The sequence below is a fragment of the Drosophila erecta genome, unplaced genomic scaffold (genome assembly GCF_003286155.1).
Source record: "Drosophila erecta strain 14021-0224.00,06,07 unplaced genomic scaffold, DereRS2 tig00000055-arrow-pilon, whole genome shotgun sequence".
Lineage (NCBI taxonomy): Eukaryota > Metazoa > Arthropoda > Insecta > Diptera > Drosophilidae > Drosophila > Drosophila erecta.
The window spans coordinates 877,399-900,779 of NW_020825200.1; the positions used below are offsets into that span (position 1 = coordinate 877,399).

The window sequence follows — 23,381 nt, forward strand, 5'->3', positions numbered from 1 at the left end:
AGATACAATCAGAGTCAGCGGAATGGCGAGCGGTGAGCTGTTGCCATTCGAGTCGTGATTGCAATTTATTATAAGCGAGCTGTAAACAAATGCAGGAGAAATCTTCGCAGTTATTGTCGCGACAACTGGAAAAGACAGGAAGCAGCTGCCACCAGGAGTGGATAGTGGATGTGGGTGAACGCGGAGGAGGATGCACTCGCATGTTCAGTTACCATGGGAAATTACGCGAGTGGCACGCCAGCACGCCAGTACGCCAGCACTCACACATGCGCACGTCTGACGAAGGAATAACATAATGTTGTTGACACACTGCACACAGGCACACACACGTACACGCGTGCACACGTAAAGCCAACTAGAAGCGGAAACGGAAGTAGCAACATGGCGACAGATGAGAAGGAGCGAGTCGAGGCTGCCAACTGATTGCTATGGAGGGCACCGATGAGGGGGAGCGGTCGAAACCGGTTAGCAAAATATGTAGCTGCATGATCGGAAGCCCAAAATTCAAATACCCTAGTGAAGCATTTTACTTTCCTCCGATGGAGCGATACCGGCAATGGTTCTTCATCTAGCGCCCAGCAAATTAGATGGATGAAACTGGCAGAAAAAATAGAGAAACCTGTGTTACCTGTACAAGTGCCAAGCTTATTATCGAAACTGAAATACCCCCGAAAAAGTATAAAAGGCGAAGTCTGCGTCTTGGCAGCCAAATGATTAATTTCAACAAGCTGCCACAAACTGTTGATGGAGCAGCCTGCAGGACGGTACCGGGAAAATCTCCGGGTAAGGGTGTCCTTCGGGAAGGCGCGACAACGACTGTCGTACGTGTCTACGCTCGAGTTTATCGAGTATGTGGGTATGTGCGAGTTTATCGAGCCAAATGCAAACTTCGGGGACGATGCCAAGCAGCGAGGCAGCGTTGATTTTGCGCTCCAGAACGTAATGAACCACAAAATAACAGAAACTCAAGGATTCGCTTAAGCATTAGCAATTCCGTCAAATCTGGCGAAAAGCTAGAAATATTTGCTGTCCAATCTGCTCATACACATTTGATTGGATGGCACGTCCATGTGGCAGCCAACTTGCTGTAGTATATCTCACTTTCGATCTGGTCCTGAATAACAGATAATCCACTGCTCTGAGCTTATGGACTTCGAGGAGTTCAAGGAGGAGTTCAATTATTTCACCAAAAGCTGTAAACTCATTATTCAATTTGCCTTTCTCCATCTCTGAGAAATTAAAGTCACTCCTTTCCAGGCCTTGCACATGCGAGAAACTATTTTAAATATTGCTCCTTCAATCTGTCGCACGCACTTAATGATCAGATTACCCTGCTAATGTCAGGACTTGTCAAAGTGGAACGGAATTGAATTTGCATTTCTATTGAAAACCGAAGCTGGGCCTTCCGAAAAGAGCTGGCCAAAACAAGTGCCTGCTGCCCAGAAGCGGAGATCAAATAACCGGGCCGAGAGTTCAACTGTCAAAACGTTTCCTGGAATTTTCTCAATTCTCATGGTGGCTGAGTTTCTGGCCCTGGGCTCCCTATGCCAATTCAACCCGGTCTCAACCCAGTTTACTGTGTTTGATTTGCGGTTGTGCATCCATTTCAGTGCAAATGAAGCAAACGAGCCGTGCGGTCATTAGATGTCGCCCGGTCCGAGTCCTGGTCACCGCAATGTTTGTCCCGGAGCTTCTGGATCGGAAGGATATGGCAGAATCCATTGGCGAGCCGGGCATTTAAGCGAGACCTAAAGTGCAGCACTAAGTTCAGCCCGCTTAGCCCAACTTAACCACATTAATTTCGCGCAGCTGCTGAAATTTTAATTAGAGCGGGGAACGCAGGTGAAAAGCTAAGCCAAACGTGTCCAAATCAGCGGCAAAGTTTCGCTGCGCCTCGCCTCATTTAACTTTTTTGGCAAGACAACTTGACACGCGCTTCCCGCAGCCACACATGCAACACATGGCGTATGCGTAATCTGCATTGTTTGCCCGCAGCGGCACCACGCCATATATCCATATATGGCACCTGCAACGGCATGACTTGATAAATATTTCCATTGGCGTCAACATAATCAACAACAAAGGAGGCTGTAAAATGGCGGACGCGGGGGAGAAGTCAACCTTTGTCTTCGAGCTGCAAAAATAAGTTTTAATTAGACGTCACTGCAGGGAAAGTTTTCCGTGCTCACGCGGCGTATGCGTAATGCGCCAGACAGAGATGAGCACAGCTGAGGAAAGGAACTAGCTAAACCCAGTGTGCCAGGACTTGCGTGGCTTAATTAAAAGCTTTTTCAATATTTTTTTAAATTTCGAAATTCTATCTGTATTTTGCGCCAATGCAACAGAGTTTAGTTTCTATGTCTAAGCAGGAGATGGCTGTGCCAATAATTGCCGCTCATCGCTGGCTGTAAACTCCGTGTAGTTGGGACAAACTTTAATCAAAACTTGTGTTCCTTCGCAATTACGGGGCAAGAAGTCAGTTAAAATGCACGTGCCCCGAACTTTCCTTTCGCCCGCCCCCAGTTCACCTCTAATTAAGCGACGCGAAGCGTTTTAAGCTGGCACGCGGGATGGCAGATGCAATGCATCATTAATGCAGACTCACTCACACACACCCGGCGCCACGCCCACTCGCCTGCGCACACATACAAGCTCGCACAGATGCACACACTGAAAAATGGCCGAAATATGAAAGAGATACTGCAGTAGAATATCCAAAACACAAATCCTAAGATTTGCCACGAAAGTACGCCTCCAAATTAAAACTAAAGTTTGATCTGAACAAATATTTTTCATGCATCCTTAGTGTGAATATCCTTGGCTTGTGATTATGGCTATGAATGTTCTTATTGTTCTTTTTTATCAGTGCAGCCACAAAATTCCTGGCGAAATGTGCGTGTCCTCAACGTCGCGAATAGGCCATGAACGGGAAAGCAGAAGTGGGGAAGTGGGGAAAGGATTCCTGGGCCGAGGTTGGAGCGGGAAAATGGGGAAATATGGCAGCTAATAGCTCCTTTTATGCTCCACTTGAATTCCCCTTTTCGGCGGTTCCGCTTTCGGTGGTTCAGAGTTTGCCACGTAGGCGGCATAAAATTTTTCGGCCGTGATTATTACACCAAGGGTCGAGAGGAAGAAGTGAAGGACCTCGTAATTTCATTAAATTTTTATTAGCTCGATGTATGGGGCTCAGGTTGGCTGTTGCGAGTGTGTGAGAGTCTCAGGTTTTGATTTGGCCAAATGAAATTATCACCTATGCGAGCTATGAACATAAAACCAGCGCCAACGGACTTGCGAGCAAGGCTTTCCCTTTTAAGTATTCCGCATTCGGTGGGCGGGAAAAGGGGAGGTGCTGAAGTGGTGAAATGGCTGTTGAAAGGCCCTAAATGCCCCTCAAAGTTGCAGCTTTTCAGTCAGCCGAGTGCGAGTCATTCAATTTCACCCCTGACTCGCAGCATTTTCCTGTTCGCTCTGGCCGAGTGGCTTTTAATTTCCATTTTGCTATTAATTTCAACCTCAAAGGTTACAAAGGTGGCAGGAGGGGGTGCAAGGTGGAAGGTCGAGGGGTGCGGCATATCACTGCCGCACAACAAAGCCGCAAAGCCCTACCTTGGCTTTGGTTAATCTGAGCACTCGCACATACGCACACTTCCAGATAGATCCGGCCACTAATACGTGCAGAGAGAGAAAAGTGCAAGACCTTTTCGCACAAAATATTCAGTAAGTACATTGGTATAGGATAAGCCATTATCCCGAGTCTTTGACGGTAGTTTGCAGTTCTTTATTGATAAATTAATAGGCTTTTCATTGAAAATCACAATTAGACGCATGCATATTTGGACTCTCGACTATTAGAAATTATGCGTACGGCCAGGTTTTATTTTGTGTGTGCAGCGCCTTTATGTTTTCTTGATTGAGTTTCACCTTTTGCATATGAAATTCAATTTAATCAGTTTGCCAGCCACGATGGGCCTGGCATCCTGCACACACACACACACACACACACACGCAAACGCACACACAGACACAGCCGCACAATGAAGCCAATAATAATGAAGTCCTTTTGTTGTTCGACATTTCCAACGAGAGGGAGCGCTACGTACATACAGCTACAGCTACAACAAGGGCAAATTTGCTTTGGGTACGCAACAATTTTCATGACGGAGCCGAGGCCAACCTCAATAATGTTTTCACTTGGAAATCAATAAATACAAATAACATATATTTGCCAATCGCAGGAGCAGGGTATGTATATGTGTCTATATGCCCCCGATGCGGACGCAACCAGAGCCAGCTCTTGACGGCCATAAACTGGCAAATTGTATGCAAATAAAAACAGAACCGAAGCGCAGTGCCGCAAGACAGGCCAAGTAGCACCCCCATGCCGTCCAGAACATCCAGGCCACGATAAAGTGAAAAGTGGAAAGTGGAAAACCAACAAACAGCTGAAGCGATAGAAATGCTGACGCTGCAGCCGCCGAATCAGAATCTGAATCTGAATCTGAAGCCCCATAAAACAACGAACCGGGGGAAGAATGAATTCGAAGAGGGAAGGAGCGAGGTAGGGAAGATCTGACCGAGGAAATACAAGGGAAAACTTGCTCGACGACAACTTTTTATTAACTCTTTGGCTTGCTGGCTCCTTGCTGCTCCCCTCGACTCCCTGACCGCCTGGGCTTCCCATTGTCCTGCGGCGCCAATTGGCAAAAACCCAAGGCGCAGACACAAAAAGGACTTAAGGAGCGGGGACAACAACTTGTTGTCGGTCGTTCCTCGAGCCGGATGGAAATCCACGGCCCACAGCGATGCCTTCCTCAAAAGGGTAAGCCAACTAAATGATGGACCCTTTGCGGCCCACAATCAAGCGGACAGTGTGTATTCTCTAGCATACCGAATGCTTAACGTGGCTAAAGTGATTAAAGACATTTGCATTTATTATTGCGAGATATTTTAAAATCTTTAAAAACGTATTTTATGAAATTTGTTCGCCATAAATGTATTACCATCAATGTGAGAGGAAACATAAACACCGGCTGCTAAAATCATTTATTTTTATAGTATGCAATGTGCACGATATTGAAATCCTTCTTCCAAAGAAATCTCTTCTCATAACAATTTTCCCTACTCCAACTATTCTCCACAGTAGCAAAATTGAAGCGATATTAGCAAAATTTCGTAAACACAAAGTCTGGCTACTTTCACACTCATCACAAACCAAATACCTTTAAATTATGGCGAAACACGTAAATATTTTTTCCTCACCATTTCCTTAGTATCGTAATTTTCAGGGCATCGCAACTTCGAGGGCGAACAATACTTTTTGGCTTATTGTTTTCTTCATTTCGCCGCTTGTGGCCTTCGCCCCTTGGACAAGAACAATAAGGACCAAGTGCGGTAACTGGGCCCAAACAATTGTATTGATTTAGGCCAAGTCCGGCCAGCTGACATATGTTACACATGCCGCAAAGGCGGTCATGTCTTGCTGGTCCTGGGGAAATTGTATTTGGCCCCGGCTAAGAGGCTTCGGTCTCGGCTTTAATATGCCAAACTGGGTGAGGAGCTGTGCAGTCTGTCTGCCCGAGTTTAATCGCATTTAGCTCATTTGGCGGCAAATTGAATTTGCCAACGTCACGGCCCTCGACAAAACCCCTGAATAGGCCACGCCGAAAATGAGAAATTCAATTAAAATCAAATTTTTTCAACAGCACCCGCCCAGAGACGACTTTAAGCGTATCTCAGTTACAATTTCACCGCTTTAACTCCGCAAAAACACACGAAATCGAAGCCGGAATAAATAGGCAGGCATAATTGAGAGGCATCTTACCATCATTCCTTCATTTCCCAATCCATCCCTACCCAAGCTATCGCAATCCCAGCTCCGCCCACTCACGCCCCTTCTGGGAAAAACACAGGATAATCGCCTCAGTTTCCATTGCGGCCCACAAAATTTTTATGCGTGGCAACATTTTTCGCGCTTGGCTTCAGTTTCGCACAGGCCAGTGCTCGTGATTAGCTTTGGTCATGGATGGACTCGTCATGGCTATTGGAGAGGGAAGCGGGATCCTGGAGATGGAGATGTAGATGGAGCAGAAGCAAAGGCTTTGGCCCAGCGACTAGCGCGATAATTAGGACTCAAAATCCTAGTCCCAAAGATGATTTATGATGCCAGCGCTGTTGGAGTTCATTGCTGGCTAATTTATTACATTCTCGCCGCGAGGGATCAACTGTTTTCTTCTCCGCTCCAGCGCCCAAAGTCAATATTTTCTTGAACTGTAGCTAAAATTTAATTGAGAGGCTACTCAATTACAACAGCATCACTGTTGTCTTCAAAAACCAGCGGAAAGGATTTCAAAACTGAGCTGTCCAACCAGCTTAGTTCAAAATTTACCTTACTGGCTTTGCTATCATGATTTATTTAGACTTACGAGCATAAATTAAACTTGAAAATATTTCATTTTTATAGTGTGGTATAAGCTGTCATGCAAACAAATCAAAACAAATGTTGAACGCAAATAGTAAATAATTTAAAACTAAGCTAGTAAGACATAACCACATACGAGACAAAAACAGAACTGGAAATGTAAACCTCAGAAGCTAAAGCAGCTGCTTCTCAGGCAAAGACGACAAATGCATGAGTCAATGAAAAAAGTTCTACTTTTCAAGACCAAGTTGTATTTTGGTTTTTCCCATTTACCCCAGACGTTGTTGCGATATGATATCTGTGACGTAACTGGGCAGCAGCTGTTTTTGAGCGGCCTTCTGTGGGAAAGTAGAAAGTCGCAGAGAATATAAAAGGGCTTAGGCTGTTGGAGAAAGCATCACAACCTGAATTGCACAAAGCAAAGCCGAACCACCAGAGAGAAAATGCGCTGCTACGTTTTGATTGCCATCTTCGCCCTGGTTGCCCTGGCTGCTGCTCAAGGTGGACATCCAGGTGGACATCCAGGTGGACATCCAGGTGGACATCCAGGTGGACATCAAGGTGGTCAACAAGGTGGCCAAGAAGGTCAGCAAGAAGGACTCCGAGGAGGCCCCTAGGGAGGACAACTGGGAGGTCAGCAGCAGGGAGGTCCTGGCGGTCCAGGAGGTCTGCCTCCGAATGGAGCTGAGCTCTGCAACAGCACCACCACCTCGACCACTGAGGCTAGCACCTCTGAATCCGGCTCCACTGAGGTTTCCCCTTCGTAACTTATAGATTAAACCCAATGAAAGGCTTGCCCAGTTCCTTGTCCTTGCCTTTTTTATTAAGAGCTTTTGCAATAAAATGATATCAGCTTTCTATCTGTAATGTGCTGTGGCTAAATTCCAGTGTTTTGGCATCATTAAGGCTAATGCCTGCAAATCGCTTAATTAAGCCGCTGCTCATTTGACAAAAATGCCGGGATTATTCCCAAGCAGCAATTGACGCAAAAAAGTATGCAACACTGTGCTGCTGCTGAAAGCCACTTTAAAGCAAATCGCAGGCATGCAACCTCCTCCCCCGAGAATCCCGCAGATTGCCACCAAGAGAGTTCCGCCCCCCGCACCGAAATCAGCGACAAACGGCAGTTGCAAATGGCAGTGGGAAAGTGGAGGGGCAAACGCATATGCGGTGGCTCATGAAATGCAGTACAAAGTCGTCTTCTCATTCACTCGCTGCTCAGCGAAGCGGCCACTTTTAGTGCACTGGAGTGTTTGGCCACAAGGGGGGTGGGTTTTTGGGTAGGAGCAGGCTGGGCGGCGGTCGGTGGGTGGAAGGCCATCCGTCGTGGACCGGCGAAGTGATCAATTGATTTGCATTTCCCACTCCGGCGAGCGCGGACACCAGAGTGCAGTGCAAAGGCGCTTTAAGCCAGCTCTGCCATTGACTGGACTATGCGGCAGGGCTTAAGCCCACTGGGATCCACAAGCGATTAACCCTCTGGCGCCGGAAAGTTTTCATGGCAGCTCGAACATCAAATCCACGTCCTTGGATACGCCAGGATACTCCTACTAACTTCAGATATTGTAAGGGTCAGTGACAACCGTGCAAATTTATTGGAACCCACAGGTACAAGCTGATGAAATCTGAAAATCTGGCAACTGATTCTGTATGCCAATGACCAACATAGAATTTTCCAACAGTGCCTAATTGACTTTCAGTCAAATAGAAGCGCGAGACTAGCCTCGATTTCCCATAGATCCAGTGATCTGCGTCGTGGCCACCGGAGGGTTAAGCCAGCTGCCAGCTGCCACATGCGACTGGAGCAAGTGGGGCAAACTGGGCAACTGGGCAACTGGGCGACTGAGGCAACTGAGGCGAGTGGAGCAGGCAAAACAGCTCGCTGGGGAACTGTAAATCACGTCGAGCGCAGAGCGCAAATTGGTTAGTGAAACACATGAACCATTCATCAGGGGGAAAACTGCGGGGGGGAGCGGGGCACTCGCACACATGAGTTGGCTGCCGACTAAATTCGCGCTTTTGAAAAATGAAGGCAACTGCAAAAGTACAGGAACACACGCAGATTTGCGAAAGTAGCAAATGTAATCTGCAAGGGGCTAAAGAACGCGTGGACTCGTAGCGGAAGATGCAAGGAAATCGTATTATCCTCAGGTGGAATTAGTTGCCCCTTCCCAGAACAGAGAGAGAAAATCACTGGCAAGCACACTTAATACGTCCTTAATATCTCGATTGGCACGAAGATGTTTGTCGCTGAACTCAAGCGCTTTTCCTAAAATAAGAAATCTTTCCAGCATTTCGGCAGTAATCCTGATACCTGCGAATCCTGGATTATTTTCCGTGTGCACTAGCCACGCAGCAGGCAGGAAGTTGTATCCAACTTGAGTCAAGTCATCGCTTTCCTTGCCGAGCTCCTGCTTGCCTTCATACACTTAAGGAGCACAAATTGAAAGGAAAACACATCCTGGCTTCCTGCGAAGGCTGCAGCAGTAGCAACAAAAGCGGAAAAATCAGGATGAGCAGCAGCGGCGCTGAAATGCAGCAAATGAAATTTTCCAAGGCCGAAGCGATCGAAGCGAAATTGAAAAAATAATCATAAATATTGCATGCAGCTTGGTTGGGCTCTCCGCCATCTATTTTTTATCATTTTGCTGCGCTTTTACGCTCTTTTTTGCCGATTAAGCGGCATAAAGTGAAATATGCAGGCCGCCCGGTTAAGTATACGCCGCGTGGGCTCCGCAAAATTGAGCCCGAAATGCGCACGAATGCCGCTTCATGTCATTCCAGGCTCAGTTTCGGATGGAGATGAGTCGGCTTGGCGGTGGCTTTCGGGTCGGAGATGGAGGATGCCATATTTACACGGCACTCCACTTCTATGGCGATGCCGCCGCGGGCAAGGAATATTCTAAAGCGCTTCGTGTGAAAATAATTTCACGGCGGAAAACAAGGTTATGGGGCTAGAGGCAAGTCTAACGACTTTTGGGTATCTAGTACTTTGAATACTATTATCCATTTCTATTATCCCTTAAATTGGATTTAATGGAGATTCCTTAGTATTTCAAAATCAAGTTACATTTACATTTTAAAACTAAAAATAACAACTGCAAATTTCATAAACAGAGAACACAAGTGGGAGTTGCTTCTAGATGACGCACTTTAGGTAAATTAGTCTGTGGCAAACAGTAAACATTTCGCCCAGCTTTGAACTCCCTTTGTGTCTGGCTCTCGGTTTTACCAAAGTACCGCAGACGTTTGTTTGATTTCTGTGACGGCGCCCCAGCAGCAACTGTTGTTGAGAATCAGGTTTGGGGCCTAATGGAAAATTCAGACCCTATAAAACGGCTTTGGCTGTGGGAAGAGCTATTACGAGCCGAGTTTTCACCCAGCAAAGCCGAACTACCAGCGAGAAACTGCGCTCCTACATTTGATTGCCCTCTTCGCTCTGATTGCCCTGGCTGCTGCTCAAGGTGGACAGCAAGGTAGTCGAGAAGGACCTCAAAGTGGTCAGCAAGGAGGACTCCGAGAAAGCCCCCAAGGAGACCCTCAGGGAGGACAACAGGGAGGTCAGCAGAAAGGAGGTCTGCCTCCGAATGGAACTGAGCTCTCCAACAGCAGCACCACCTTGACCACCGAGGAGAGCACCTCTGAAGCCAGCTCAGCTGAGGTTCCCTCATCATAAGCAACCCTAGATTTTAATCAATCCTGTATATAATTATCAAATACCCGAGCGAAATAACATGTTCCTATTAAACTAGTGAAATGCAATATTTATGAAGTACAAGTGGAAGCGCCAAAACAGCCGTCTGAGCAATATGCCCCGCAAGGCCCAGGGTATGTGAATACATTTAGTGGACTAAAAGGTGTTACAAGCCCCAAACGCCGAACAAGAAGAACCGCTTAAAGCGCACGGGGTTGTTTCAGCATTTAACGGAAAAAGTTTTGCCATTCAGCTCGGCACCACCCCCGCTTTTCACCCGCCCACCGAGCTCGACTCTTTAACATGGTGAAAATTAAAAGTTAAATGCGCAAAGTCAATAAAAGCCGGCCATGGCGACGGCGATGGCTATGGCGATGGCGATACTAACGAATGGAAGCAGGAACGCGGCAGTTGGGAAATCCTTTAATGCCATAGCATTTGCATGGCAGTATAGACTTTGGCGCAGTGGAGCTGCGAATGGAGGGTGATCCATCGAGGACAATAGCTCGCCTCTTTGTCTTTTGTGCGGCACTTGCGACTGTTTGCCCAGAGATAAAAACTCGGTTTGGGGCTTGGCAACTAATAGAATGCACTTGCAGTAGTCGGGACTGTCAGGATACTCAGGATTCTCCGGATTGCGGGAAAAGGTCCTTCGGAGCGGTTTGCGTTTCGTCTTTGTCGGCTGAGTGGCTGCGTTTGCTTTGCTAATTGATGCACTAGGCGCCTGTGTGTTTTTCAATTATCAGCCACCAAAAAAGGACCTTCGAGGCAGCGAGCCAAATCCGAGCAGATGGATTCCTTCCCATGGATCGGATAGACAGCTGATTAAACCATCAATTCCCGAGAACAAAAGCGTGACCGGAATAATGGCACAATTTGTTCGATCCAACACCCAACACCCACATTTCTTGCTCTTTAACTGCACTTGGTGGGACGGAAAACAAAAATCAATTGAGGAAAAATATGCAAAGCGTTTTTAATTAAAATTTGAAGATCTTGGTCGGACTAAGCTCGGCAAATTATAGAAGGCGAACGCATTGGGCCGTGGATTATGGCCAGAGGCCAAAAATGGGCAAAAGTCGGGGCAGGGAACGGGAAACATTCCACAGTTGTTCAGATTTTTAATTGCAATTGCAGCGCTCATTAAAGCGATGAATTTCCAATGCAAATGAAATTTGCATTTTAATTTCCCCAGCCAAGTGGGAAGGCGCAGGATCGTGGAAAGGAGTAGGGGAGACCGCAATAAAACGAAATTAGTTTCCATTTACGCACATTGAATTATCACTTTCCCTTCCATATCACAGAATTTACAAAGGGGCGTTGAGATTGCAGCCTGTGCTCGGTGTGGCTGGAGCAAACATTGGCCACTTGCTTTTAGCACTAATTAGTCAATTTATGTCCAATTTGCTAATTTGTGGATGCCTCGCTCTAAAACTGTGAGTGTAACCCGGCAACGGCAACGGAATCGGCAACGGCAACGGGTCTAGGACATCGACATATGTATCCTGCTGGTCCGGCCTGGCACACAGTGCGTATGATTAATGTTTAATTGCATTAGCCTGAGTGCCATCCTCGCCTACACAGCTCGCAAATGTGATTAAACTGGAAAGTGGCTAAGCTGGATTGCTTTGATTCATTTAAGTTCGACGTCAAACGAGGCTGGTTATTATATAAACTGCCCTGAGGAGTAAACTATTGTGTGAGCATTGGCATTTTCAGTTGATAGTTGATAGCATTACTACTACTTTTACGCCTTTTTCACAGCTCGAATTAATTCAAGTGCACTTTCGAGTGCGCAATTCAGACCTTCCATTTTCCCCGACCAAAGCAAATTAAATTAACATTTATTTATCGGTCCTGCATTTGAAGGACCCATGCAAACTCATAAATCGCATCCGCTGCTGGTCGAGCTGATGAATTAGCCGCAGACCAAACGGAATCGAATCAGAAGGCGACAACTCCATTAGCTATAAAAACCACCCGCACCACCCACCTTTTGTGGTGATAAATAGTCGACTGGACAAACCCAAACACAAACAAAAAGAGCGACGACGACAGTATTGAAAACGAATCAAGAGCAGCTGGTCTGTGGCGCTGGGAAAAACAGATATTCCTTCATCTATCCATCCAGCGTTTGGAACAGCTCAAGACTCTTTGTCCGGCTCCGGTCTTACCAAGTAACACCGGACATTTATTTGATCGCCGGCGACGTCACCGAAATCCATCTGGTTACCAAGTCGCTGAAAGTGGCGAGGTGGGAGTATAAAAGGCTTGTGCAACTGGCGAGGGGCTATCAAAGTCCAGTGCCGCTGACAGGTATAAGCACCAAACAAGATGCGTTCCTTCCTCATCATCCCGCTCCTTGCACTGATTGCCGTGGCTGCCGCTCAAGGTGGCCGACGTGGAGGTCCTCAGGGTGGACCTCATGGTGGAGCGCAGGGTGGACCTCATGGTGGACCTCATGGTGGACCTCATGGTGGAGCGCACGATGGACCTCATGGTGGACCCCAGGGAGGATCTCAGGGTGGTTCCCAGGGAGGACCAGGCGGAGTGCCTCCAAACGGCACTCTTCCCAGCAACTGCACTACCACGACCAGCGAAGCCAGCAGCCGCACCAGCACCGAGTCATCCTCTGCTTAGGACGCAGCACTCCAGCCAATCTAAAATCCATTTTTGGCTTGCTCTCTTCCGCGCTTCCCTTGATATTAATAAAAGTCCTTTCTGCAAAAAGTAAATCTTTCTCACATTTTCTCAGCGCCATTTTGCACAAGATACTTGCATTACGTCTACGGCGAGAAAACGCTTGGTTTAAAGGGAAAAAAACATTATTGAATTAATAGTGGAATGAAATTGTGCAGTGTGGTGTAGTGTTTTGGGTTGTGCATCCTATTTGCGTTACCTGCAGCACTTAAGTCAAGTCCTTTTAGAACCGAAACTTTTCTCAAGGAATGAAGCATTGAGATAAAGTGGGATTTCCTTTCAGTGCAGCCAAGTGATGGATGGCAGCCTAAGGCGGCGGTGGAGGAGCAGAGGGAGCATTCAAGCCACGGGATTCGGAAATCGAAATGTAACTTGTTCGCCAAGGACGCCTGGTGGCTGACAGCCGGCGGCCATGAGAGATTCGCTCGGTTGCAGTGACACTCGGAATAGGCACGTCCTGCGAAGGGGACGAGGCAGCAGCAGAGCCCACAAATCCTGGGATGCGCTGCATCGGTTCTTAAAGCCGCATCCTGAAGGATGAGGCCACGCCAGCGCGTTTTAAAGTGCAGCTGCAGCCGCCGCCTCAAGTTGGGTGCAATTATGTGACACGGCGCACCCACTTGGTGGGCATAAAAAACCAGCTAAACACTTTATTTATGCACTCCCACTTGTCGTTTGTCTTGAAAGTTTTCGCATTAAAAGAGCTGAGTTTGCCAAACTGTGTGCAACGAAAGTGAGTTTCGGTGCCAAAACAGGGAAACTCTGGCCAAAGAGCCGGGTCGAACTCGCAACAGTTGGCTACGAGTCCCCCGAAACCCGTGAAACTCTTTAAATGGGGCTCGCAAATTCCAAACATTCTTCGGGGAAGATTTGTAGCTCGCTTTTGGCTTATCCCGGCGGAGTTGCTCTAGGGGATTGAGGGCAGAACGGCTGTCATTGCCATGGATTTTCGCTCCACTCGCGCCGGGCTTTAAGCGCCTTTAGAGCCATTAATGCCGGCCCTTTTGGTATCTGAGGCAGAAATAGATCAAAAGTCAGACCCACACACACGCCGGACCAGATGAACTGGGACAGGGGTCAAGGATTGTGACAAAGGCGAAGATGGCGCTGGAGAAGGCAGTCCCTCCCGTTGGTGGCACATTTTTATTGGTCATTAGTGCGAGCCTCTATCGGCATTCGTAAGCATTTACACATCGTTAAACTTTCATTTCCGGCAAATTAAGCGCATTTTATGTACCTTCTCCGTTCGGTCGCCCTCAGCTGGCCGCCTCCTCCGCCTCCTCCTCCGCATCCTGCCCTGCTGTTGGGGTCACCCGTTGGTCGGTGTCAGCAGAATGACCACAACAAGCGGACACTGAGAGAAATCAGAGGTAGAATGAATGCCAGCGCATGTAAGCAAGTCTAAAAGAATATTCCACACAGCTTTTGATTATTTTTATAGATACATCAAATATAGATTTCCTGCTGGAAAATGAAGATTCACAATCGCAGATTTGCGTATCGCAACATTTTCTCTGACTGCAGGAAAGCTGCCCCACTAGGCTCGTGCTCATGTCCCGGACTTAAGCATATTTAATGGAGGGCAAGCAAATGGGCACCGCCTCCGGGCGTGTCCCTTTCATTGTTTGTCTTTCAATCGAAAGTCAATAGCAAGGCTGCGTGGAGGAGTATAAAAGGTCCGTCACTGGGAAGCCGTACGACTTTCCTCGATCGCACGATGTCGTTTTGGGCAGTGAGTCGTGGCCTGACGCCGCCCTCGAAGGTAGTGCCCATGCTGAATCCCAACCAGCGCCAGTTTCTGGAGGACGAGGTGCGCTACCGGGAGAAGCTGAAGCTGATGGCTCGTGGCGATGCCATGGAGGAGGTGTACGTGCGCAAGCCGGAAACTGTGGACGATCCCCTGGAACTGGACAAGCACGATTCCTTCTACCAGACCACCAAGAGCCTTCTGGTGCTTTTCCAGATAATGGGCGTGATGCCCATTCACCGCAATCCGCCCGAGAAGAACCTGCCCCGAACGGGCTACTCCTGGGGCTCCAAGCAGGTCATGTGGGCCGTCTTCATCTACAGCTGCCAGACGACCATTGTGGTTCTGGTGCTGCGCGAGCGGGTGAAAAAGTTCATCACCAGCCCGGACAAGCGCTTCGATGAGGCCATCTACAACGTAATCTTCATCAGTCTGCTATTCACCAACTTTCTGCTCCCGGTGGCCAGTTGGCGGCACGGTCACCAGGTGGCCATCTTCAAGAACATGTGGACCAACTACCAGTACAAATTCTTCAAGACCACCGGCTCGCCGATCGTCTTTCCGAATCTCTACCCACTCACCTGGTCGCTGTGCGTCTTCTCCTGGCTCCTGAGCATCGCCATCAACCTGTCGCAGTACTTCCTGCAGCCGGACTTCCGGCTGTGGTACACATTCGCCTACTACCCCATCATCGCCATGCTCAACTGCTTCTGCAGTTTGTGGTGAGCACCTATGGTAAAACCAAGTGAAGACAGTAAATACTTTCCTTCTATAATCCGAAAGGTACATCAACTGCAATGCATTTGGAACTGCAAGTCGCGCTCTTTCCGACGCTCTGCAGGTAAGACAAACATAATTTCATTGCACAATTACAAAGTTACAAAAATTAAGCATCCAGACCACCATTCGGGGCGAGAAGCCCGCCCAGAAACTGACCGAGTACCGCCATCTGTGGGTGGACCTGAGTCACATGATGCAGCAGCTGGGACGAGCGTACTCCAATATGTACGGCATGTACTGTCTAGTCATCTTCTTCACAACGATCATCGCCACTTACGGCAGCATCAGCGAAATCATCGACCACGGAGCAACCTACAAGGAGGTGGGTTCGTTTGCCGCACCAGTGCATAGCTCGTATTGATTAGGCACTTCCAGGTGGGCCTGTTCGTCATTGTGTTCTACTGCATGGGCCTGCTGTACATCATCTGCAACGAGGCGCACTACGCCTCCCGAAAGGTCGGACTTGACTTCCAGACCAAGCTGCTCAATATTAACCTGACCGCCGTGGACTCTGCCACCCAGAAGGAAGTGGAGATGCTGCTTGTGGCCATCAACAAGAACCCGCCCATCATGAATCTGGACGGGTATGCAAACATCAACCGCGAGCTGATCACGACCAACATCTCGTTCATGGCCACCTATCTCGTGGTCCTGCTGCAGTTTAAGATCACGGAGCAGAGACGCGTTGGTCAGCAGCAGCCCTAGTTCCCAAATCAATCTTTCCCATGAAGTTGTTCTCGCCAAGCTGGGCCAAAAATAAAATTCTTTTGGTTTGAATTGTACATAAATCGATATGCTATATCAACAACGAGTTTAATAAGGCTTTTGTTGTAACTCTGGTCGAAACTTGCCTTCAAATTGTGCCACAACCAAAATGTTTACTTTTTGAATAGCCTTAGACCCAAACTAAACACTCATTGCACTTCTTAAGTGATATCAAAAAAACATTTTTTTTCAAATTTTCGAATTTTGACAAGGGGGTTCGAAAAGTTTTGTCTTTTTTTTTTGCATAACTTTCCCAAAAATTATCGGAGGAAAAAGTGTTATGCCTCGTTGATCTCGTATTAAAATTTCCAATCTAACTGCATTCCCAGTTAAAAATTTTAGTTTTTATCATTTTTTTGCAAAAAATCATGATGTAACCCCTTTCCGAAATTCCAAAATTCGATAATACTAAATTTTTGTCATAAGAAAGTCATTTTTTTTGCATAACTTTCCCAAAAATTATCGGAGGAAAAAGTGTTATGCCTCGTTGATCTCGTATTAAAATTTCCAATCTAACTGCATTCCCAGTTAAAAATGTTAGTTTTTATCATTTTTTTGCCAAAAATCATGATGTAACCCCTTTCCGAAATTCCAAAATTCAATAATACTAAATTTTTGTCATAAGGAAGTCATTTTTTTTGCATAACTTTCCCAAAAATTATCGGAGGAAAAAGTGTTATGCCTCGTTGATCTCGTATTAAAATTTCCAATCTAACTGCATTCCCAGTTAAAAATTTTAGTTTTTATCATTTTTTTGCAAAAAATCATGATGTAACCCCTTTCCGAAATTCCAAAATTCGATAATACTAAATTTTTGTCATAAGAAAGTCATTTTTTTTGCATAACTTTCCCAAAAATTATCGGAGAAAAAGTGTTATGCCTCGTTGATCTCGTATTAAAATTTCCAATCTAACTGCATTCCCAGTTAAAAATTTTAGTTTTTATCAATTTTTTGCAAAAAATCATGATGTAACCCCTTTCCGAAATTCCAAAATTCGATAATACTAAATTTTTGTCATAAGAAAGTCATTTTTTTTGCATAACTTTCCCAAAAAGTATCGGAGGAAAAAGTGTTATGCATCGTTGATCTCGTATTAAAATTTCCAATCTAACTGCATTCCCAGTTAAAAATTTTAGTTTTTATCAATTTTTTGCAAAAAATCATGATGTAACCCCTTTCCGAAATTCCAAAATTCGATAATACTAAATTTTTGTCATAAGAAAGTCATTTTTTTTGCATAACTTTCCCAAAAATTATCGAAGGAAAAAGTGTTATGCCTCGTTGATCTCGTATTAAAATTTCCAATCTAACTGCATTCCCAGTTAAAAATTTTAGTTTTTATCAATTTTTTGCAAAAAATCATGATGTAACCCCTTTCCGAAATTCCAAAATTCGATAATACTAAATTTTTGTCATAAGAAAGTCATTTTTTTTGCATAACTTTCCCAAAAATTATCGGAGGAAAAAGTGTTATGTATCGTTGATCTCGTATTAAAATTTCCAATCTAACTGCATTCCCAGTTAAAAATTTTAGTTTTTATCAATTTTTTGCAAAAAATCATGATGTAACCCCTTTCCGAAATTCCAAAATTCGATAATACTAAATTTTTGTCATAAGAAAGTCATTTTTTTTGCATAACTTTCCCAAAAATTATCGGAGGAAAAAGTGTTATGCCTCGTTGATCTCGTATTAAAATTTCCAATCTAACTGCATTCCCAGTTAAAAATTTTAGTTTTTATCATTTTTTTGCCAAAAATCATGATGTAACCCCTTTCCGAAATTCCAAAATTCAATAATACTAAATTTTTGTCATAAGGAAGTCATTTTTTTTGCATAACTTTCCCAAAAATTATCGGAGGAAAAAGTGTTATGCCTCGTTGATCTCGTATTAAAATTTCCAATCTAACTGCATTCCCAGTTCAAAATTTTAGTTTTTATAATTTTTTTGCAAAAAATCATGATGTAACCCCTTTCCGAAATTCCAAAATTCGATAATACTAAATTTTTGTCATAAGAAAGTCATTTTTTTTGCATAACTTTCCCAAAAATTATCGGAGGAAAAAGTGTTATGCCTCGTTGATCTCGTATTAAAATTTCCAATCTAACTGCATTCCCAGTTAAAAATTTTAGTTTTTATCATTTTTTTGCAAAAAATCATGATGTAACCCCTTTCCGAAATTCCAAAATTCGATAATACTAAATTTTTGTCATAAGAAAGTCATTTTTTTTGCATAACTTTCCCAAAAATTATCGGAGCAAAAAGTGTTATGCCTCGTTGATCTCGTATTAAAATTTCCAATCTAACTGCATTCCCAGTTAAAAATTTTAGTTTTTATCAATTTTTTGCAAAAAATCATGATGTAACCCCTTTCCGAAATTCCAAAATTCGATAATACTAAATTTTTGTCATAAGAAAGTCATTTTTTTTGCATAACTTTCCCAAAAATTATCGGAGGAAAAAGTGTTATGCCTCGTTGATCTCGTATTAAAATTTCCAATCTAACTGCATTCCCAGTAAAAATTTTAGTTTTTATCATTTTTTTGCCAAAAATCATGATGTAACCCCTTTCCGAAATTCCAAAATTCAATAATACTAAATTTTTGTCATAAGGAAGTCATTTTTTTTGCATAACTTTCCCAAAAATTATCGGAGGAAAAAGTGTTATGCCTCGTTGATCTCGTATTAAAATTTCCAATCTAACTGCATTCCCAGTTCAAAATTTTAGTTTTTATAATTTTTTTGCAAAAAATCATGATGTAACCCCTTTCCGAAATTCCAAAATTCGATAATACTAAATTTTTGTCATAAGAAAGTCATTTTTTTTGCATAACTTTCCCAAAAATTATCGGAGGAAAAAGTGTTATGCCTCGTTGATCTCGTATTAAAATTTCCAATCTAACTGCATTCCCAGTTAAAAATTTTAGTTTTTATCATTTTTTTGCAAAAAATCATGATGTAACCCCTTTCCGAAATTCCAAAATTCGATAATACTAAATTTTTGTCATAAGAAAGTCATTTTTTTTGCATAACTTTCCCAAAAATTATCGGAGGAAAAAGTGTTATGCCTCGTTGATCTCGTATTAAAATTTCCAATCTAACTGCATTCCCAGTTAAAAATTTTAGTTTTTATCAATTTTTTGCAAAAAATCATGATGTAACCCCTTTCCGAAATTCCAAAATTCGATAATACTAAATTTTTGTCATAAGAAAGTCATTTTTTTTGCATAACTTTCCCAAAAATTATCGGAGGAAAAAGTGTTATGCATCGTTGATCTCGTATTAAAATTTCCAATCTAACTGCATTCCCAGTTAAAAATTTTAGTTTTTATCAATTTTTTGCAAAAAATCATGATGTAACCCCTTTCCGAAATTCCAAAATTCGATAATACTAAATTTTTGTCATAAGAAAGTCATTTTTTTTGCATAACTTTCCCAAAAATTATCGAAGGAAAAAGTGTTATGCCTCGTTGATCTCGTATTAAAATTTCCAATCTAACTGCATTCCCAGTTAAAAATTTTAGTTTTTATCAATTTTTTGCAAAAAATCATGATGTAACCCCTTTCCGAAATTCCAAAATTCGATAATACTAAATTTTTGTCATAAGAAAGTCATTTTTTTTGCATAACTTTCCCAAAAATTATCGGAGGAAAAAGTGTTATGCATCGTTGATCTCGTATTAAAATTTCCAATCTAACTGCATTCCCAGTTAAAAATTTTAGTTTTTATCAATTTTTTGCAAAAAATCATGATGTAACCCCTTTCCGAAATTCCAAAATTCGATAATACTAAATTTTTGTCATAAGAAAGTCATTTTTTTTGCATAACTTTCCCAAAAATTATCGGAGGAAAAAGTGTTATGCCTCGTTGATCTCGTATTAAAATTTCCAATCTAACTGCATTCCCACTTAAAAATTTTAGTTTTTATCATTTTTTTGCCAAAAATCATGATGTAACCCCTTTCCGAAATTCCAAAATTCAATAATACTAAATTTTTGTCATAAGGAAGTCATTTTTTTTGCATAACTTTCCCAAAAATTATCGGAGGAAAAAGTGTTATGCCTCGTTGATCTCGTATTAAAATTTCCAATCTAACTGCATTCCCAGTTCAAAATTTTAGTTTTTATAATTTTTTTGCAAAAAATCATGATGTAACCCCTTTCCGAAATTCCAAAATTCGATAATACTAAATTTTTGTCATAAGAAAGTCATTTTTTTTGCATAACTTTCCCAAAAATTATCGGAGGAAAAAGTGTTATGCCTCGTTGATCTCGTATTAAAATTTCCAATCTAACTGCATTCCCAGTTAAAAATTTTAGTTTTTATCATTTTTTTGCAAAAAATCATGATGTAACCCCTTTCCGAAATTCCAAAATTCGATAATACTAAATTTTTGTCATAAGAAAGTCATTTTTTTTGCATAACTTTCCCAAAAATTATCGGAGGAAAAAGTGTTATGCCTCGTTGATCTCGTATTAAAATTTCCAATCTAACTGCATTCCCAGTTAAAAATTTTAGTTTTTATCATTTTTTTGCCAAAAATCATGATGTAACCCCTTTCCGAAATTCCAAAATTCGATAATACTAAATTTTTGTCATAAGAAAGTCATTTTTTTTGCATAACTTTCCCAAAAATTATCGGAGGAAAAAGTGTTATACCTCGTTGATCTCGTATTAAAATTTCCAATCTAACTGCATTCCCAGTTAAAAATTTTAGTTTTTATCATTTTTTTGCCAAAAATCATGATGTAACCCCTTTCCGAAATTCCAAAATTCGATAATACTAAATTTTTGTCATAAGAAAGTCATTTTTTTTGCATAACTTTCCCAAAAATTATCGGAGGAAAAAGTGTTATGCCTCGTTGATCTCGTATTAAAATTTCCAATCTAACTGCATTCCCAGTTCAAAATTTTAGTTTTTATAATTTTTTTGCAAAAAATCATGATGTAACCCCTTTCCGAAATTCCAAAATTCGATAATACTAAATTTTTGTCATAAGAAAGTCATTTTTTTTGCATAACTTTCCCAAAAATTATCGGAGGAAAAAGTGTTATGCCTCGTTGATCTCGTATTAAAATTTCCAATCTAACTGCATTCCCAGTTAAAAATTTTAGTTTTTATCATTTTTTTGCCAAAAATCATGATGTAACCCCTTTCCGAAATTCCAAAATTCGATAATACTAAATTTTTGTCATAAGAAAGTCATTTTTTTTGCATAACTTTCCCAAAAATTATCGGAGGAAAAAGTGTGATGCCTCGTTGATCTCGTATTAAAATTTCCAATCTAACTGCATTCCCAGTTAAAAATTTTAGTTTTTATCAATTTTTTGCAAAAAATCATGATGTAACCCCTTTCCGAAATTCCAAAATTCGATAATACTAAATTTTTGTCATAAGAAAGTCATTTTTTTTGCATAACTTTCCCAAAAATTATCGGAGGAAAAAGTGTTATGCATCGTTGATCTCGTATTAAAATTTCCAATCTAACTGCATTCCCAGTTAAAAATTATAGTTTTTATCAATTTTTTGCAAAAAATCATGATGTAACCCCTTTCCGAAATTCCAAAATTCGATAATACTAAATTTTTGTCATAAGAAAGTCATTTTTTTTGCATAACTTTCCCAAAAATTATCGGAGGAAAAAGTGTTATGCCTCGTTGATCTCGTATTAAAATTTCCAATCTAACTGCATTCCCAGTTAAAAATTATAGTTTTTATCAATTTTTTGCAAAAAATCATGATGTAACCCCTTTCCGAAATTCCAAAATTCGATAATACTAAATTTTTGTCATAAGAAAGTCATTTTTTTTGCATAACTTTCCCAAAAATTATCGGAGGAAAAAGTGTTATGCCTCGTTGATCTCGTATTAAAATTTCCAATCTAACTGCATTCCCAGTTAAAAATTTTAGTTTTTATCATTTTTTTGCCAAAAATCATGATGTAACCCCTTTCCGAAATTCCAAAATTCGATAATACTAAATTTTTGTCATAAGAAAGTCATTTTTTTTGCATAACTTTCCCAAAAATTATCGGAGGAAAAAGTGTTATACCTCGTTGATCTCGTATTAAAATTTCCAATCTAACTGCATTCCCAGTTAAAAATTTTAGTTTTTATCATTTTTTTGCCAAAAATCATGATGTAACCCCTTTCCGAAATTCCAAAATTCGATAATACTAAATTTTTGTCATAAGAAAGTCATTTTTTTTGCATAACTTTCCCAAAAATTATCGGAGGAAAAAGTGTTATGCCTCGTTGATCTCGTATTAAAATTTCCAATCTAACTGCATTCCCAGTTAAAAATTTTAGTTTTTATAATTTTTTTGCAAAAAATCATGATGTAACCCCTTTCCGAAATTCCAAAATTCGATAATACTAAATTTTTGTCATAAGAAAGTCATTTTTTTTGCATAACTTTCCCAAAAATTATCGGAGGAAAAAGTGTTATGCCTCGTTGATCTCGTATTAAAATTTCCAATCTAACTGCATTCCCAGTTAAAAATTTTAGTTTTTATCATTTTTTTGCCAAAAATCATGATGTAACCCCTTTCCGAAATTCCAAAATTCGATAATACTAAATTTTTGTCATAAGAAAGTCATTTTTTTTGCATAACTTTCCCAAAAATTATCGGAGGAAAAAGTGTGATGCCTCGTTGATCTCGTATTAAAATTTCCAATCTAACTGCATTCCCAGTTAAAAATTTTAGTTTTTATCAATTTTTTGCAAAAAATCATGATGTAACCCCTTTCCGAAATTCCAAAATTCGATAATACTAAATTTTTGTCATAAGAAAGTCATTTTTTTTGCATAACTTTCCCAAAAATTATCGGAGGAAAAAGTGTTATGCATCGTTGATCTCGTATTAAAATTTCCAATCTAACTGCATTCCCAGTTAAAAATTATAGTTTTTATCAATTTTTTGCAAAAAATCATGATGTAACCCCTTTCCGAAATTCCAAAATTCGATAATACTAAATTTTTGTCATAAGAAAGTCATTTTTTTTGCATAACTTTCCCAAAAATTATCGGAGGAAAAAGTGTTATGCCTCGTTGATCTCGTATTAAAATTTCCAATCTAACTGCATTCCCAGTTAAAAATTTTAGTTTTTATCATTTTTTTGCCAAAAATCATGATGTAACCCCTTTCCGAAATTCCAAAATTCAATAATACTAAATTTTTGTCATAAGGAAGTCATTTTTTTTGCATAACTTTCCCAAAAATTATCGGAGGAAAAAGTGTTATGCCTCGTTGATCTCGTATTAAAATTTCCAATC

General features: G+C 41.9%; 3 protein-coding genes across 4 annotated transcripts; all 3 read left to right on the top strand.

Moving 5' to 3' along the window:
* Window positions 1-6,820: 6,820 nt before the first annotated feature.
* LOC113564112 (tenecin-3-like) lies at window positions 6,821-7,300 on the top strand. The gene is given in 1 exon segment (XM_026979146.1): window positions 6,821-7,300. A coding segment is annotated over 1 exon segment (324 nt). The 5' UTR covers window positions 6,821-6,861; the 3' UTR covers window positions 7,186-7,300.
* A 5,123-nt stretch (window positions 7,301-12,423) lies between these two features.
* On the top strand, window positions 12,424-12,800 carry LOC6541794 (holotricin-3). Its single transcript, XM_001968172.3, has one exon. The coding sequence runs from the start codon at window positions 12,447-12,449 to the stop codon at window positions 12,750-12,752; it is 306 nt and encodes a 101-aa protein (XP_001968208.1). The 5' UTR covers window positions 12,424-12,446; the 3' UTR covers window positions 12,753-12,800.
* Window positions 12,801-13,681: 881 nt separating this feature from the next.
* LOC6543488 (gustatory and odorant receptor 21a) lies at window positions 13,682-16,250 on the top strand. 2 transcript variants are annotated; one of them, XM_001968173.3, is made up of 4 exons: window positions 13,682-15,281; window positions 15,343-15,400; window positions 15,458-15,661; window positions 15,715-16,250. In XM_001968173.3, exons 1-4 carry the CDS (start codon window positions 14,530-14,532, stop codon window positions 16,042-16,044), a joined length of 1,344 nt encoding a protein of 447 aa, XP_001968209.3. In that variant the 5' UTR covers window positions 13,682-14,529; the 3' UTR covers window positions 16,045-16,250. The 2 variants fall into 2 exon arrangements, with proteins under 2 accessions (XP_001968209.3, XP_026834527.1); XM_026978726.1 differs by having other exon boundaries at window positions 14,517-15,281; window positions 15,451-15,661; window positions 15,715-15,855.
* Window positions 16,251-23,381: the final 7,131 nt, after the last annotated feature.